This window comes from Physeter macrocephalus, chromosome 3 (genome assembly GCF_002837175.3).
Source record: "Physeter macrocephalus isolate SW-GA chromosome 3, ASM283717v5, whole genome shotgun sequence".
Taxonomy (NCBI): Eukaryota; Metazoa; Chordata; class Mammalia; order Artiodactyla; family Physeteridae; genus Physeter; species Physeter macrocephalus.
In genome coordinates, this window is record NC_041216.1 from 9,722,952 (window position 1) to 9,740,185 (window position 17,234).

The following is a 17,234-nucleotide window of genomic DNA, read 5'->3' on the forward strand; positions in this document are numbered from 1 at the left end:
GAAAGGCCCGCGTACCGCAAAAAAAAAAAAAAAAAAACAAACCTAGTTCAATTAAAGCACATCTTTTAAGTTTAAAAAAAACCATAAAACAAGTCTTTAACTCAAAAAGCATGTAGTCTGGTTGGATAGATAGGAAATAAACACATAAAAGCATAAAAGTATTCCAGTTTAAGACACCACCGATTATAAGACACACCATTATTTTTTTAACTCTAAGAAAGAAAAGCAGTACCAATTAAACCAACATCATCAACTGTAATATGCATCCCAATTCAAAAGATGTTAAAGTGGAGGAGGGGGGGTAAGACTCGATTTTTAAGAATCAATGAAATACGTATACCAGATAGTACATGTTAAATCACAAATGAATCAAAGAAACAAACAATAAAGTGTTCAGGACTTCTGAGGGAAAACCCATAATTGAGGGTTAAGGCAAAGAGAGAAAACACGAGCTGAGCCTGGGCCAAAGAAGCTTATGCTTTACTGAGATCACTGAAGTGGAAGGAGGGCATTCCAGAAAATGGAAGCACTGAAATCAAAGCCAAAAAGGCACGGGGGAAGTGATGTTATACAGACAATGAGCAGAGAAGTTAGGGTGGGTGAAGGCGAGGGCAAGAAGGTGGTGAGCAGAGGCTGGACAGGAGGAGAGGCTTCAATAAACCAGAGTGCTGATAAAACCAAAATGGCCTGTGGGGTTACCCCCATTTCATCCATATTCTGACTCTGAAGAGGAAGAGTTCTGCGGGACAAACAAGCTGGAGTCCCACCGTGTTGTCACTCATTCATTCATTCATTCAGCAATACTGATTAAGCATCTACTAAATTCCAGGTACTCTGGAGGAAACAAATCCTAAATTCTGCCTATCAAGGGGAGATAAGTCATTTACTGAGATAACTATGAGGTATAGGTATCATCGTTACTCCCACTTTAAAGATGATGGCACGGGGCTTCCCTGGTGGCGCAGTGGTTGAGAGTCCGCCTGCCGATGCAGGGGACACGGGTTCATGCCCTGGTCCGGGAAGATCCCACATGCCGTGGAGCGGCTGGGCCCGTGAGCCGTGGCCGCTGAGCCTGCGCGTCCGGAGCCTGTGCTCCACAATGGGAGAGGCCACAACAGTGAGACGTCCGGAGCCTGTGCCCCACAATGGGAGAGGCCACAACAGTGAGATGCCCACGTACCGCAAAAAAAAAAAAAAAAAAAAAGATGATGGCACAGAGGTTCAGGGAGGTCCAGTGACTTGCCCAGCCTCCCACAGGAGGACAGGGATGATGAGAATTTGATTCATGGCACGCTAGACAGTATGAGACAAGGCACAAACTTCCATACAGGGGACAGTGGACAGAAAAGATTGCTTGGATCAAAGAAATAATAAAAATTGAAAGGTTAATTTATGTTGTAAGAAGATCTTGAATGTAAGGATCGTTAGACAACCTCAGACAAAGGAGAGTCCCTGATGGCTTTTAATCAGGGATCAGATCTGTGCACTAGGGAGATTAATTTGTGATCTATCTACAAGGCGGATTATAGAGAGCAGAAACTGGAATCAGACCAATTAGAAAGCTGTTACAACACTTTAAATGAAAGGAATTTGACCCAGGATAATGCTTGAGTTCAATCTTGGTCTTGGCTTTTTATTAACCTTGAAAGGTTAAGGATGTACACTCCCCTCAAAATATGCTGGGGTCTTTGATCTATGAACTTACCGAAGCCATCATGAACTTTGTTTCCAGCCTTGGCATATACTAGCATCATTTGTTCTAAAACAATGGCCTTAGGGTTTCCACAAGCAGCATGGGGTCGGGGAGAGTGTGGGACAGAGAGGAGGCCCTGGGATCGAGGGCGGCGAAGCCAACAGTTACCTCTCCCAGTCTTGGTAAACAAAGGTGTACTGTGCCTAACTACACTCTTTATGCTCTATAGATCTAGACCCTTCTTCTCTAACCTTCCCTCTTCCACCTTATAAATCCTGAATTCTAAACTCTTTTCCTATGGTAGCCACCCCCATCAGATTGTATGATCGCTAGTCCAAACTTCTTGTCTCACAGTTAAAACCCCGAAGCCCTGGGAAGGAAAAGGACCTGTCTCAGGCCACACAGCCAGTGGGTAGCGGGACAGGCCTCTGACCCTCCTAGCCTCTCTGAGCTGCACCATCTCCAGCGCTTAGCTCAGACCGGCAGCCCCTAGAGGGACTCTGTTCCCCTGGCAGGAATTCATGGTTTTGTAATAAGGGAGAACAAGTTTTACTTGTGTCTTCAGTGACTGACACTGCCCATCATTCTGCAGAACTTTTTAGCCTCTAGAGACTAGCCAGGCACTTCATGGCATCTGCGATATCTCTCCAGTGTCTTAACAACGGTCATCTTAAAAATCCCTGATTATTAAGTTTGCCTGACTAAAAATCTTGGCCTGATTGTTAAGTTTGAGCTATTCAAGGTGAAATTAGGAGACAAGGCTCAGGGTGAGGTCAGGGGCAATTCGTAATCACCAAATGCCCGCTGGCAATTTCCATTTGGACATTTTACTATCACCTCAAGCCCCACACATTTCTCTCAAAACCTCATGGCCGTCCGTGTTTCCCCCTCCCATCTTTCCCTGTCATCCAGGTTACAGCCCGTGGGCCAGCCATACTCCCTCCTCCGCCTACAGCAGTTGGTCACCAAGGAGCATTTTGTTTCTCCTTACCACCTCTTTTCTGTCCTCTCCTTTCCATTCTTATTGGCATTCTGCTTGGAACTCTGTGTTGGGTTGTGATGGGATAGTTGGAAACTTGCTTGTAAATGGACAGAATTCAAGAAAATAGGTACCTCCCCTAACTCTGTTTGAAATCTGCTTACTTTGCACCTGTGTCACAGGATCCTTTTTAAATGTTAGCTCAGGACCCAGAATTTGCATTCCCCTCATTGGCTGGGAGCCTTTGGTTGTAAAAATCCATTTGTGAGCTTCCAGCTGTGGCCCTCTGTGCTTTTGCACGGCACAACGTCTCTCTGCCGGCCCTCCAGCTGTGGGAGTCCCTGCAGAGGACAGCTTTTAGGCAGGACAGATTCAGCTGAGCAGCCCTCATGCTAAGCTGGCCTGGATACCACTAGACAGAGAGTGAGCGGCTTGAGGATAATCAGTCTCTGGGCTGAATTTCCTGAACCCCTTCTGTCTACAAGGCATGAGCTGGACACAGGAGGGATAACTAAAAAGTATAAGGATCCTCACCTCAAAGAGCTAGCCTGGTTAAAATGGAAGAAGAAAGGACAAGCTGCAAATGGCAACACATGATTCCAGTTCAGGACAATACGTTTGTTTATTTATTTAGCCCCCATCTAATACTAGGCATCATGCAAGGTTCTGGATAAAGAGATATGTGATAGTTTCTGATCACGAGGGGTTCATGATCTGGAAGGGAAGACAGCTAAGAAACAATTATAATCCATTGTGAGACACGTCATTATGGTAGAGGTGAGCCCAGGATACTCAGAACCTAAGCCAAGACTGAAATAATAATTTTAATTATCTGATTGAATATATGAATTAAATGATTGACGATGACCATGTGCCAGGCACTGTGCTGTGCACATTATGTCATTTTTCTCGTTTTATTCACACAGCATTTTTCTTCTTTCATCCTTACAAACTTTCTGGGCAAGAACTATTTTTGTTTCTGGTTCTCAGACAAGGCAGCTGAGGCCTAGAGAGGTTAAGCGGCGAGCCCAAGGTCCCCCACTGGGTAACAGAAGGAACCAGTGGTCCATCCCAGGCTGCCTCCCCACAGAGCCTGAGGACCGTGTGTGCAACTGGCACTCCTTGGAGGGGGCCCAGCCTGAGCAGAGCCAGTAGGGTGAATAAGATCCAGCCTTACAGAGCTGGGCTGGGCGATGGGAGCCTGCACCTGTCGCAGGCCCAGAGAAAAGTGAGCGAAGGGCATGGAGGAGAGAGAACATAGCACACGGCAGAATCCAGTGTTTCTCTCAGCCGCTGGAATGATCAAAGAAGGCTTCACAGAGGAGGTGAGCTTTGCATTGGCCTTTGAGGGACAGCCAAGGGCCCAATGTTTCGGCATAGGAAGAAAGCAAGAAAACAGAGAGAGAAGGCCAGGCCATGGCAATGGTCAGGCCAGGCTCTAGGTGAAAGAGGAAAGAGATGAAAGCAAGAATACCGAGTTTGGAAAGCCTTCTTTATGTGGATGTGGGAGGGGGCACGGCAGAAGGTGAGACCCAGCCATGCCACCTAACCTGGCCTCCCCCTCTTCAGCCTATGCTCAGCTGCAGCCACACCAGCTCCTCTCCCAGCCATCCTCAAAGCACCTGCAGCCGCAGTTTGGGATCCAGCAGCAGCAACAGCAAGCATCACAACAGCTGCCGCCGCCCCAGCCATCACAGCCAGCGCTCCAAGCCCCATCCCACCCCCAGCTGGCCTCGGTCCCTCCAAGCCTGGCCCTGCAGCCCGGCCCCGAAGCCCCTGCCATGCCGCTAGGCCCGGTCCCATCCACCCTGCCTCTCCAGTGTCCCGCTGCCAACCTGCACAAGCCTGGCAGCACTCAGCAGTGTCACCCTCCCGCGCCAGATGTCAGGCCTCACAATGGATACCCTGAGGGCCTGTCTCACACCCCTCAACACAGGTTCCAGCATGCCTCGGCTGTCATCTTACAACTGCAACCTGCTTCGCCAGTGGTGAGTAAGCCGATCCCAAGGTCCAGGTAACAAAGGGGGAGGACACAGCTCAGGCAATCCCGTGGCCCCCATTTGGATGTGTGTCTGGGTGGGCTGAGTGTTGAAGTCCTCTCTGAGTATTCCAGGAAAGAAAAGGGGCCTCTCCCTAATTTGGGGCTGGCTGAATCTTAATGTCCTTGCCTTCTACCCAAGCTCCATGGAAACGGGGGACGTGTCCAGGAATGCAGAGGCAATTCACGAGAAGATCATCTCTGTCCTGTCCTTTAACAGCCCCAGCAGTGCACCCCCGATGACTGGAAGGAAGTGGTACCTAGAGAGAAGAGTGGGCCTGAGACTCGGTCTGACCCATCACCGCATCAGCAAGCCATCGTCACTGCCATGCCAGGTGGCCTGCCTGTACCCAAGAGCCCGAACATCCAGCAGTCCCCAGCTCATGGTATGAAGTGTAGCGGGGCCCTCGGGGGAGGGGAGAGCATTGCCTTCCTTGCCACCCCCTGGCACATCTCACTTGGGCATCTAGAATGGGAGGGAAACTACTCCAAGCCCCAAGAAGCAAGAAAGAATCTGGGTAGGTGGAAACAGAGAGAGGATTGAGGAGATGAAGCAAGGACAAAGAAAGGGGACCCAGAAGGCATAAAGGAGAAAGAAAAGGAGAACTGAAAGTTCTAGATGAGGCTTGCCTGTCATTGCTGTCAGATGTATCTGCATATCCGTATGCCGGGTTGAGAGTTCACCCAGGGATCCAGTTGTCTCAGTCCTTTGCTCTGCTTGGTATGAGAGTGCATTCTTGAAGTTGGCAATATGACAAGGTGGCTGCATAGTGCAGAGATGAGGGAAATGCTTAGGGGGAGCTAGGAGGGGATTCAGAGTGGGTTCAGCTCACGGAAAGCATCTTTGAAGGAACGGTGCTCCGCTCTGGGATCCCCACCTTCTGTCTGTGAGTGCTCAGTGGCCGGCGGGCTTCTCCTAGACCTGGGTTTTAGGAGACTCTGCTGAACCCTCTACCCTGATGAGAGAATCACAGCAGTACCTCTGCCTTCACAGTGATTCCTTCACTTTCCTTCCCTTCTCTGCCAGTGTGCACAGCAATCTTGGCCCAGATCTCAGAGACATTCTGGGCCATGGGCTGCCTACAACTCAGGGAGGCAGTTCCATCATTGGACTAAATGTGTGCTGGGAGTGGGGTGGGGAGAGCCAAGAGAAAAGGGGTTTGGAAACGGAAGAAGGAGGAATGAGAAGAAAAGTACTTTGGGACAAAGTAGTTATAAATGGCCTATAAGGAATGGAGGGTGGACTCAAGGAAAAGGAAAGCAAAGGAATATGAAGAAAAAAACATTAGAAAAATTAAAAGACAGCAAGGAGGTCAGCATTCTCTTGGCAAACTTGCAATGATAAGGAGCTCACCATTTTGAAAAGCAGCCCATTCCATTGTAGGATTGCTCTAATTATCAGAAAGTTGCTCTTCAAATTAAGCCAAAATCTGCTCTCCTGGAACTCCCACCACTGGCTGTGATTCTGTCTTGTGGATTGTCCATCTCCTACAGTGTGTATAGACAGTTATCATGTCTCTTTCCTCTCCCCCATTAAAAAAAGAGAAAATCTCCAGGCTAAATATCTGAGATTTATTTCATTTTCTACCTATCACACATCCAGACCTCCCATTCCCACCATGCTGATCATTCTTGTCTAGCTACATTCCACCTCTCCACTAATTCCCTTAAAGTGTGATCCCCAAAATGAAGCACGTTAATTCCAAATACAAAAAGCCGCTAGTCACCCTAGGTTGGCACCTAGACTTAGCTTTATAAGCCCTTCAAGGGACAGAGATCTGCATGGTATAGTAGACAGGAACTAAAATTCGTTGAACACCTATGTGCCAAGTTCTGCTCTAAGTTTTCCTTTACTCACTCATGATAACCCTGAGAGATAAATATTATTGTCCCCATTATTTAGAGGAGGAAACAAAAGCTTGAAGAGGCTCCAGGTCACACAGCTATGAAAGGGCAGCACCATGATTCTGGCTCCAGGGGTAATTCCCTCACCTGCCTTCAGCAGGACATTGCACCTATGGCCCCACGTTAACTCCCCTGACCCAGGGGAATGATACCCTTAGTTCACCGAGCACTGTGTCACCTGAATTCCAGAGTGGTTGGGTTTGGTTTTTGTGTCTTTGTTTTTGTGGTTTCTTTTTACATGGATTGCTATCACTTCAGGTCTCCTCCATCTCAAACTTGTACAATTTATATTGTGAGCCAAAACATGATTAATTTTATCTGTTAAACGTTATCTTGTGAATTTAGCCCACAGTTCCAGGCTAGCCAGAAGATGGTAATAGTTAACAGCTAACATTTCATGAGTCCTCTCTGCCAGCTTTACATGCATTTCCTCATTTAATCCTGACAGTAACCCTCTGAAGCAGGAACTTTTATCATGCCCATTTTAAAGATAAGAAAACTGAGGCACAGCAAGAATAAGTGGTGGGGCAGGAATGTTTTATTATATCTGAATTTTGTCACTCGTTATACTAAGTCCTCTGCTTAACTTTGCCATCCGTAAATTATATAGCGTGTTTTCTTTGTCTTTAACCAATTTGCTGATAGAAATATTGAATAGGACCTGACTGAAGACACATCCCCTATCTGCAGGTTGGTGATAATCAACAGCTTTTGTTCAAGTATTTGTTATCCAGCAACCTCTGAATGAACTGACATTTGCCTCCCTTTCTTCATCTTGTCTAGAAAGCTCTCAAAAATCTCTGTCTGAAATCTAATCTAGATGATACACACATAACAAAGCATCTTGCTCCTGAGGTTCTATCTCATGAGAAAAGTAAGTTTTGCACAGTGGAAACAATTGTCAACCACCCAAGATTTAAATATTCATTCTGTATAAGTTTGAATGCCTGCTCTGTGCAAAGCACTGTGGGGTGGGAGGTAATAAATACATAGAGAAATAAGGTCTGTACCCTACCTTCAAGGAGCTTAAAGTCCTCTGGGAAAGATGAGAAATGCACAGGAAAAACAATACAGTAAAAACTAAGATATGATAAATGGCATAGAAAGATTACGGGTAAATGCTTTAAAAGGTAAGAGAGAAAAGTTACTGCCAAGTAGAGATTATCAGGATAGATTGCAGGGAGGAAGTGGCATTGTTCTAGAGCGAGGGTTGGCAAACTACATCCCGAGGGCCAAATTCATCACATCCCCGGTTTCTGTACAGCCCACAAGCTAATAATGGTTTTTACATTTAAAAACTTTTTAAGATGACTCAAAAAAAGAAGAATATTTTGTGATACATGAAAATTATACGAAATCCGAATTTCTGTGTCCATAAAGTTTTATTGGCACACAGCCACATTCATTCATGTAGTGTTGTCTGTGGCTGCTTTCCTGCTGCAACAGCAGAGTTGACTAGTTGCAACAGAGACCACATGGCCTGCCAAGTCTAAAATATTTACTATCTGGTCTCTTACAGAAAAAGTTTGCCAGCCACTGTTCTTGAGTCTAGACCTTGAAGGATAGGTAGGACCTGGACATGTGGCATTGGGGACTAGTGAAGTAAAGGCAGGAGTGTGGGCATGTTTGGGGGACAGAGAGGCCGAGCATTCATAGAATAAAATGTAAGTGTAAGAAATACAAAGGCAGAAAGGGGGAGGAAATGTGAATATCAATGAAAGAAGGCTTTGAAAATTTGAAAAATGGGGTGGGGGGAACGAGGGAAAGAGAAAGGGAGCAAAGTAAACGATCAGGGAATATAAAATAAATGTAAAATGTGGAAACAAAGGAAAAGGGATGAGGCCTGAGGGGAAAGGGCTGGGGATATGAATGCTAAGAAAGGTAAGAATATGAGAAAATGTTGGAAATAGAAGTCAAGCATGGAGAGAGAAATTCGGGGCAAGTATTCAGCAAAGAGCTGGGGGATGGGGGTGCAGTGAGACTTGTCAGTCTCACAAGCTCTAGTATATCTACTGAATGAAAGTGCTTTCCCGACAATTCAGTTTAATCCAGCGTGGTTTAGGAAGAGAAGTAACGGTTATTGGGCTCCAACTGTGTGCCAGGCACTGCAGGCAATTTGTATAAATGCCCTCAGTTAGCCTGCACAGTAAGCCTAAAGCGGAGGCATTAGGCCCGTTTATGGAGGTGTAACTGGGTCAGTTTGGTCATTACTTAACCTCTGTGATCCTCAGTTCCCATTGGGGAGGATACCGACTACTTGTGGGGTTACTGTGAACACTGAGAGAAAGTGCGTGCATGTAGGGCTTGACACATATTCAGCACTCAATTACTGCTAGTCGTTACTCTTCCTGCCTCCGACTTGGCCAGGCGGGAGGCCACCACCGCACGGGGGACTTTTGACGGGGCGAGAGCGCACATTGACGTGGCGCGGCGACCGCATCCCTAAACAGAACCTGACGTTCCTAACCGGCCGCCAGCCCCCCGTGCGCCTTCCGGAGGGCGCGGGGCGGAGCCGACGCGGCCGCACAAAGGAAGCGCGCGGCCCGGCTTCCGCGCCGGCGCCCCGCCTCCCTGAGGCCCCGCCCCGCGCGCCCATGCCCCGCCCCCGCCTCGCCCCGCCCCCGGCGGAGGCGGCCGCGGGAGCCCTGCCGGGACGCGCCGCATTGTCTCCGCGGCGGCTGCAGCCCTCGAGCGCCCGCCGCGCGCGCGCAATCCGCCGCCGCCCGCACCCCCGCCCCGGCCTCGCGCCCCCGCCGCCCTTTGTGGACGCCGGCCCGGCCGGTACGGTCGGATGCGCCGCGGTAGCCCCGGGCCCCGGCTCGGAGGCTCCCGGCGGAGAGGAGGCGGCCCGCCCGGGCCCGGGACCCCGCGCGAGGCGGCGCCCGGCCGAGGGGTTGCGTAGGCCCCGCCCGGCCAGGCCCAGCCGGGCCCTGGACAGGTCAGTGCCCGTGGCGGGGGAGGGGTTCTCGCCAGGAGGGGTACCGCGGCCCGCTCTCGTCGCACTGGACACCGGGCACCGCCCTCCGGTGCCACTCCCGGCCCGGGCCTACTCGGCTGCCAGGCCGTGCCAGCCCGCGATTCTCGCCCTCCCAGCGCCGGGGAGGTGTCCTGCGCCTCCCCCCTCGTCGGGGACCCTGCCTGCCCCGCACTTCCCCGGCAGCCGCTGTGTCACCTTCGGCGTGCCAGACGCTTCCGTGTGTCCCCGCACACCCCCACCCCGGCCTCGGTCCTCCGGGGCGGCGCTTTACCGGGGATGGACGGTCCGCTTAGGGACAGGGCTTCTGGCATCCGCTGTACTCTCTGGGTAGGGGACTGCCTATCTTGGAGGCCTGCGGCTTCGCTGGAGAGTTTTGTTTTTAATCCAGTTCAGTCTCACGAAGCTTTTAATTGGATGGAAAGGGACAAGCTGTTCTGTGTCTGTCCTCTCTTCCATTTTTAGAAGAGCGTTTTCTCTCCTTCCTGTGCCAAATGAAGGCATATTGTACTGTTGATTCTTTACATTAAAATTGGGACTTGTGAGATTCTTTATTTAAATTGAAGTCCACAGAGAGGGAAATAATTTGCCCAAGATCAGGTTGCAAGCTAATGGTGAACCTACAGTGTGAACTCCTAGTCCCCGGCTCCTGTATTGTTGGATACCAGTTTGTGCCAGTGATACCCCCGCCATCCCAATCCTCACCATCCCTCCTCCAAGGCTGCCTTTTAGACCTGAACAGATTTCAGTGACATACATTCAGTTCTGATCAACTTTCCTTTCCTTCCTGCTCCATACCTAGAATGTTGACTTTCTTCCCATGCTGCCTACAGAGACACGCTCTTTTATTCTTTTTCCTGCTAAACAACTTAGTGATAGCTCTCCCCTTAGATATCTCCCATCCTAGATCTTTAATCCCCTTCCATTAGCATATTGGACCCAGAGGATCCCTTGTTGTGAAATAAGCTACCGACCTAAATCCACCATATGTCCCCGATTTTTCTAGGACAACCCCAATTTAAAATATTCTATCACATTGTCTATCAACTAAGTGTCTCGATTTTTGGTTTAGAAAATAATGTCATTTTAACCATATCAGGCCCTGCTGTCCTGGCCTTTTCCAGCCATTTGGCTCTGGGGCATAACTGGGTAATCCAATTATCATTCACCTGGGATTTTTCATCCCCCATCCACCCCCGAGTCAACCCAAATGTTGGAACTGCTAGGATTTCTAGATGAGTCTGAAAATTGCAGGCTAATGAGGCAAGGAAATTCCTTCTTGCTCCTATATGTCTGCCCCCGCTGCCCTCCCCATTTTTTATTCCGGTAGAGGGCCTCAGACCTGTGGCAGCGTCTATTGATTAAGGCTTAAGTTGAGGTCACATGGGATGCAGGGCTTCATATCATGTTGACTCCAGAACAGAAAGAAAGAAACTTACTGTGTTGGTTACAGGGCAGGAGATTCTGTCTTGGATCTTAAGATACCTGCACAGCTAAGTAGTTTTGGTTCCACTCAGATTTCACACACCTTCATTAGGCTCCTGCCTCATGTAAAGCATTATCCTAGGCACTGTGGAGAATATAAAAGTGATTTTCTCACTTAGACCCCAACACCTGGATCTATATCTGGAAATAGCCACATTTTAAAAAAATATTTATTTATTTATTTATTTTTGGCTGCATTGGGTCTTCTAGGCACACGGGCTTCAATAGTTGTGGCACGTGGGCTCAGTTGTTGTGGCTCACGGTCTCTAGAGCGCAGGCTCAGTAGTGGTGGCGCACAGGCTTAGTTGCTCCAAGGCATGTGGGATCTTCCCGGACCGGGGCTCAAACCCGCATCCCCTGCATTGGCAGGCGGATTCTTAACCACTGGACCACCAGGGAAGTCCCGATAGCCACATTTTTGAATCAGCTGATACAGTGTTTCCCACTGTTTCTTTACCTAAGTCCAGTCCCTGCAAGGTGGGAACCAGAGCTTCTGGCTTGGCTCCTTCACAAGGGCTGGCTTCTTTCAAAGGGCCCAGCAGATGGGTAGTGGTGCTCATGTGGCACCTGCCCTTTCCAGGCACTCTTATCACGTGAGCTCTGCCTCTCAGCCCACCCAAGATCTGTTTCCAGGCTTGTCCATACACATCGGGAAGAATAGATGCCTTTTTTCTCCAGCGTTAATCTTGCCACTTTTCTGTTGTTCTTGAGTTGCTTTCTCAGTTGTCCAACTGCATTTTTGTGAGAGGTAGCTCCTGTTTTCATTGCCTTCTCCTCCCCCCCACCCCTTTTAAGCTGTTGTTTTATTAATAGGTGGTACATAGGTACGTAATGAATGTTGGTATTTTATCATGCACTCACCTCCCAGCCCTGTCCACTTCTCTTCCAGGTCCTGGCTTAATTTCTAATTTACCCTTGTCAGATGCACTCAACATATATTATTTCCACTTCCTCAAAGTAAGGAGAAAACTCCAGCTCTTCTTCCTTCTGTCCCAGTAATGATTCTCCTGGCTGTAGGTCTCTTCAGCCATTGTTCCTCTGCATTTCAATGGAGGATAACCTTTTAGGAAGGTGTTGTTATGCTTGCTTCTCCAGACATATCTCCTCTGTCACTGACTTTCTAGTCTAAGCTGATTGACCCTGAGACTTCTCTTCCTGCTACCAAGGCCCCTTCCCCCATCTGTGACCCTGTGCCTGTGACTTGCTCTGGCTCAGCCCCAGAATCCACTCTTTTTCAGACCACATCCTTTTTCCTGCCTTACTCATTTCCTGTCTCAGATACTTTGGATCCCTTGGATCTTTCAGTGGGAAAGAGAAAAAGAGGAATAGATAGACAATTTTATAAGATTGAACTGTTCTTGCCTTTGGTCTTGCATGCTCTAACTTAGGCCATCCCCTCCCTAGGTTTTCTTGTTTTAGGGGGGGAAAAAAATGACTGCTATCTCAGAATTAAGAACCTTTACCTGAGGTTTTGAGTGTCTTTTTAATCTCTGTTTTTTCTTGTTGTGAATGTGTGAAGAGGATGACTCGACTGCCTTAGACGCTTCCTCTAAGTCTCTGCCCTCCTTTGGGCTTTAGGCCTCACACTAGGCATTCGGTAACTATTTGCTGAATTAAGTTCACCCCCTTCCTATCAAAGTCCTTCACTTTCAGCTAGCATGGATCAGTAAACCAACATAAAATTAAGTTGAAAAAACTAGGGAGTAGGATGGTGGCTCCAGTTCTGGTAATGCTGCTCCGTGTTAGTGTGACATTGACCGAGGGTTTTTTCTTCATCTTGGTCAGTCCAAGTTTATATTAAAGTTCTCCCAGCTGTGCAGTGCCAGTTTACTCTCCAGACAGATTTGGTCCCATCCTGAAAAAGAGTCTCTCCTGAAAAGATACATCTACTAGAGTTGAGAGTAGGGAAATGAGACACCTTCATAGAAGCATAGTTTCTCTTTTATTCCCTTTCTTTTGTGCCATTTTGCAACTGGAAGATGAAGATGATGATTTTCTGTGGTCAGGAGGAATCTCACAAAAGTGGTTGTAGAGATTCTTTTGTGTTTTCCACCCCCGTGGAAAAGCAGGGTGAGGACTGGCTGCCTTATGCAATCTACTCTCATGAGGCCTTTGTACCAGTAACAAAAATGACTCTCTGCCGTGACTTAGCACCTTGTCTGGTGGAAATCAAAGCTGGGACTACCCCTCAAGGTAGAGGTATGAACATATACAGATTTATGTTTTCAGTGTTTTTATGGCATGCTTTAAACTACAGTGTGAGTCACCAGTTAAAAAGACTCTGAGTATGTGTTCTGTTAAAAATGTTTAAAGTAGGCCTGTTCAAGATAACTTGAATTACTTATTCACAATTCAAATAGATGCAGGTTTCATTTCAAGCATTGACTTATTTAAAAATTTCAGTTTGAATTTAGCTACATCAGAACACTGATTTGATGCTTGCAAAGAAACTCCGAAACAAACCATCTTTAATTCAACTTTATGACATTTTGGAATTGTTAGGAAAATAATCAACCATTTATTTATCCTAGACAACAGTCTTACAGATTCAGGGCTTTTTTCCCCCTTCAATAACAAAAGTAGAATATAATTGCCAGGGTCAAGAAATGGTTGTGGTTTTTTTCGGCCCCGCCCCACGACATGCGGGATCTTAGTTCCCCAACCAGGAATGGAAAGTGCGCCCCCTGCGTTGGAAGCTCGGCGTCTCAACCACTGGGCCGCCAGGGAAGTCCCAAGATGGGCTCTTTGATAGTTAATCGAGTTATACAGTTAACATTGATTAGTTTTTGAAGGTATAAAATATAGTAAGAAACATAGCATATAATTTAAATAATAAATTGTTGCTATGTGATTCATTGTAAGACCATTTAGGCGAGCATAATAAACTTAATGGTTTGTTGTTTTTTTTCCTTCCCCTTCCAAATTTATTTATAGTTAGTGAAAAGGGATGTGCTTTCCTATACTTGAAATTTCCAAATGATTTTTTTAGTTAAATCCAAAAGAGAACATTCTTTCTACATCTGCCAAAGAAATGATTGCTATTAAATAGGGATTTCCAGTGTTCTAAGACGAATCCAGATGTTGACGAGAGTCCCAGTTTGCTGTTAGACTCTCTTGAAAGCAAAAACCTGTTTCTTGGATGATTTTCTTCTTAGCAGTGAAATTTGTCATAGCTTCTCTTAAGAAAAGATGACTGTTCTCTGCCGTGTCATAACCAACTCTTCTCCAGTAGATTAGGAGAAGCAGGCCTGATGCTGAATATTGAGACCGTTGGCAAGAAGATGAGAGTTCATGACTGCTGGGAGTTATTTTTAAAGCTCTAGTTGCATGGCTATTATGTCTCAAATACTGTATAATTATCCCTAGTTACTGATATCTTTAGCCTATTTGAAACCATCCATATGTGGCCTAAATCCACACAGCTATATTAAGACATTTTTAAACAATCAAAGCAAATGACACTTTAAATTAAAGCAAAATTAATGTGAATCAACTACCGTTTTTTAAAAAATTGGTTAAGTCCACATTTCCAGGCCTCCGGTAATCAGTATTAATCTCTTCTGTCAGCTGATTGGTAGCAATGTAGCGTGATTGAAAACTTAGACAATAGTTATTAAAGGAAGGGGGCAGTGTTTTCTAAGAGCAGAAATGATCAAGAAGTTTGATTTGCAAGATAAGTATTATCTATCCCATTATATAGACAAGGACAACTGAGGTTTGGCTTTCTCTAGCACGTGCGTGTGCGCTCACTCGCGCTCTCTCTCTCTCTCCCTCTCCCATTTCTCTAAGAATATTAGTGATTCTGCAGTTGGTAAATAAATAAGGCATTATATCAGGCAACATGGTGGCCTTTCCTTGCTATCAACCTGAAAATAATTAGAGAATTTTCTAAACATTTCTAGTTGGTTTTTTAACTGTTATAAATCCATCTTCCATCATTTTCTCTTCAGCCTTTTAAAGTAATTTCTTTTCACAGGCTAAACTGCCTCCTGGCATTATAAGAACCACTAGGAAAAGTGGTTCTTTATTTGTTCGTGAGTTCTTTCTTTTCTGGTTCCTGGGGTTCTTTTGTGTAATACCCTGGGACTCTTTATGAAAGAAATGCATAGGAAGGGAGGGAATCTGGCAGTTGTCATGTCCTTTGGATTAACGACTGTTGAAGGTGAATTGGGACGTGTGGTCTCCCCCAAAGGGCAGGTGCATTTCCCTTGTGTTGCAGTCATTGTCAAAGTGGAAGTAAGATTTCTTCACGAAGCCTTACTTCAGGAGTGCAAGGACAGGACACTGAGTAGGCCAGAGCACCTGAGGAACATGAATGATACCTGAGTTTGGACCAGTGAAAGAACAGCTCTGCTCTGGGGCTGCAAGAGGCCAGGCTCAGTGCGAGTGAGACTGGAGCAGTTTCCTAATCTCTCGAGTCTCAATTATGGGAGCCCTCCAATGGCCATGTCAGGCCTCTTCCTCTGTGTCATAACTGCAGTGTCTTATTTAATCCTTACCACAGCCATATGGGACAGAGGTAAGTACCCCATTTTACAGATGAGGAAACTGAGGCCCAGAGTAACTTGCCTGGGATTACAGACTAGGATTTAAGCTTAGGGTCTTTCTGATCCCAGTCTTAACTGCTGGATAGCACAGCTTCTAAATGTAATAGTGCCAGGCATTTTACATATATAAACTCTAACTTTCACTGTAACCCTGCAAGGTAAGCAGCATGATTGTCATTTTTATAGATGGAGAAACTAAGGCGCAGAGCAGGTACCAAGTGCTTGAAGCTAGCTACACCGGTAATCAAAGATGGAACCAGAGTATGAACCCAGGTCTGCCCCAGTACTGGTGGCCTTTCCACTCTGCCATTTTTCCTCTTGTCTCCTGTGATCCTGATGTCTCTAGCGGAGAGCCTCTCCTGTTGGTTCCAGACCTTTTGCCTTGTGAAATCACAGCGTCTGCTAGAGAACTGTGATGTTAGGATATCTGGGAGCCCTCGACTGCAGCCCTGGAGACCATAGGGCTGCAGAGCTTTTTTTGAACGCTGTCCCTGGCTCCCTGCAGCTAGTGAGCCATCACACGTTGACCAGCCGCAGGTGCTGCTGCTGAGAGGGACCTGGTCTTCAGCCTGGGCCGGGCAGCAGTGCCGCAGCTGTTTGGAAATCCCCCCTGGCTCTGGTCCCGAGCCACGCAGGGGCGGCTGGCTGTCGCTCCATTGATTTTTTTCCTCCAGAGCTGGGGGTGGCTGCTTGGAAAACGTTCAGCTGTTTACAATTCAGCTTATGTACACTTTAGCTGGGGAGTGTGGGTGAGTCAGAAGGCCCGCTTCTTCTGCCTGTGTCCTAAGAGACAGCCTGAGAGTCAGCTGTATGGTAATGGCCGCCAGGGAGGAGGAGCCCTCCCTGCCAGACCCAGATGCTTAAGATCCAGGAAGCCTGTCTGCTCTCCAGTCCTCTTAACCCAGACTCAACAAGGTCACTCCACAGTGACACCGAGGCACGTCTGAGGCAACCTGGCCCAGCTTCCCTTTCATTGGGCCGCCACCTCCCCGGCAGGCACCAGGTATGGAGCCAGGGCCTTGCCCTCCTGTGACTTGGCAAAGCACCCCAAAGGGATCCTCCTGTCACAGCCCTTTCTTCCCTCTCAGGAGAGGCCCCTAAGAGCAGAAGTGTTCCGAGGGGCAGGGTGATGAGGGCACCTGTGTGAGACAGCCACGGCCTGCTGTGTGTCTGGGAGCCAGGGGCTTTTCGTGGCTCTGACAGTAACTCGGTCCTTAGCAGAATTGCAAAAGCTACAAACATCTGGCATTGGTACCTCCAGCCTTCTGGTTCTCAGGAGGGACCCTGGGTGGGAAGGGGCCTACAATTTTCCCACCTCTCTAAGGTCTCCTTTTGTGCTTGCTTTAGAAGGCACTCTCTTCCAAATTAGGTGGTAACCCACTCTTGCCTTGATTCTGAAATGCACACTTTAACTATGCACCCTTTTCCTCCTCTGGGAAATTAAGATGTTAGACCCAGGGCCCTTCTAACTCCAGTCCTCTGTGATCTAGTGCCCCTGATCCAAAATGTCCACGCTTCATGCCCCAATCCTCCCACCAAACCTTATCCCTAAATTGGGAGGAAAGCTGTCTGCTTCTCTAAGCGATTCACAGCCAGGTGTGAATGGCCACAGG

The 17,234-nt window shown here is 47.5% G+C and overlaps 1 protein-coding gene across 7 annotated transcripts in view; it reads left to right on the plus strand.

Moving 5' to 3' along the window:
- The window catches only part of PHC2 (polyhomeotic homolog 2), a 104,538-nt gene that overhangs the window by 71,480 nt on the left and 15,824 nt on the right, over nucleotides 1-17,234 (plus strand). For 5 of the 7 annotated variants that reach the window (XM_024125292.3, XM_028486639.2, XM_028486647.2 and 2 more), the window contains 2 exons: nucleotides 4,242-4,660; nucleotides 4,931-5,096. In XM_024125292.3, coding sequence (XP_023981060.1) covers nucleotides 4,242-4,660; nucleotides 4,931-5,096 — 585 coding nt within the window. Of the gene's footprint in view, nucleotides 1-4,241; nucleotides 4,661-4,930; nucleotides 5,097-7,402; nucleotides 7,490-9,411; nucleotides 9,554-17,234 lie in introns of those variants that run through there. The other 2 variants (XM_028486671.1, XM_024125293.3) reach the window with 2 other exon arrangements.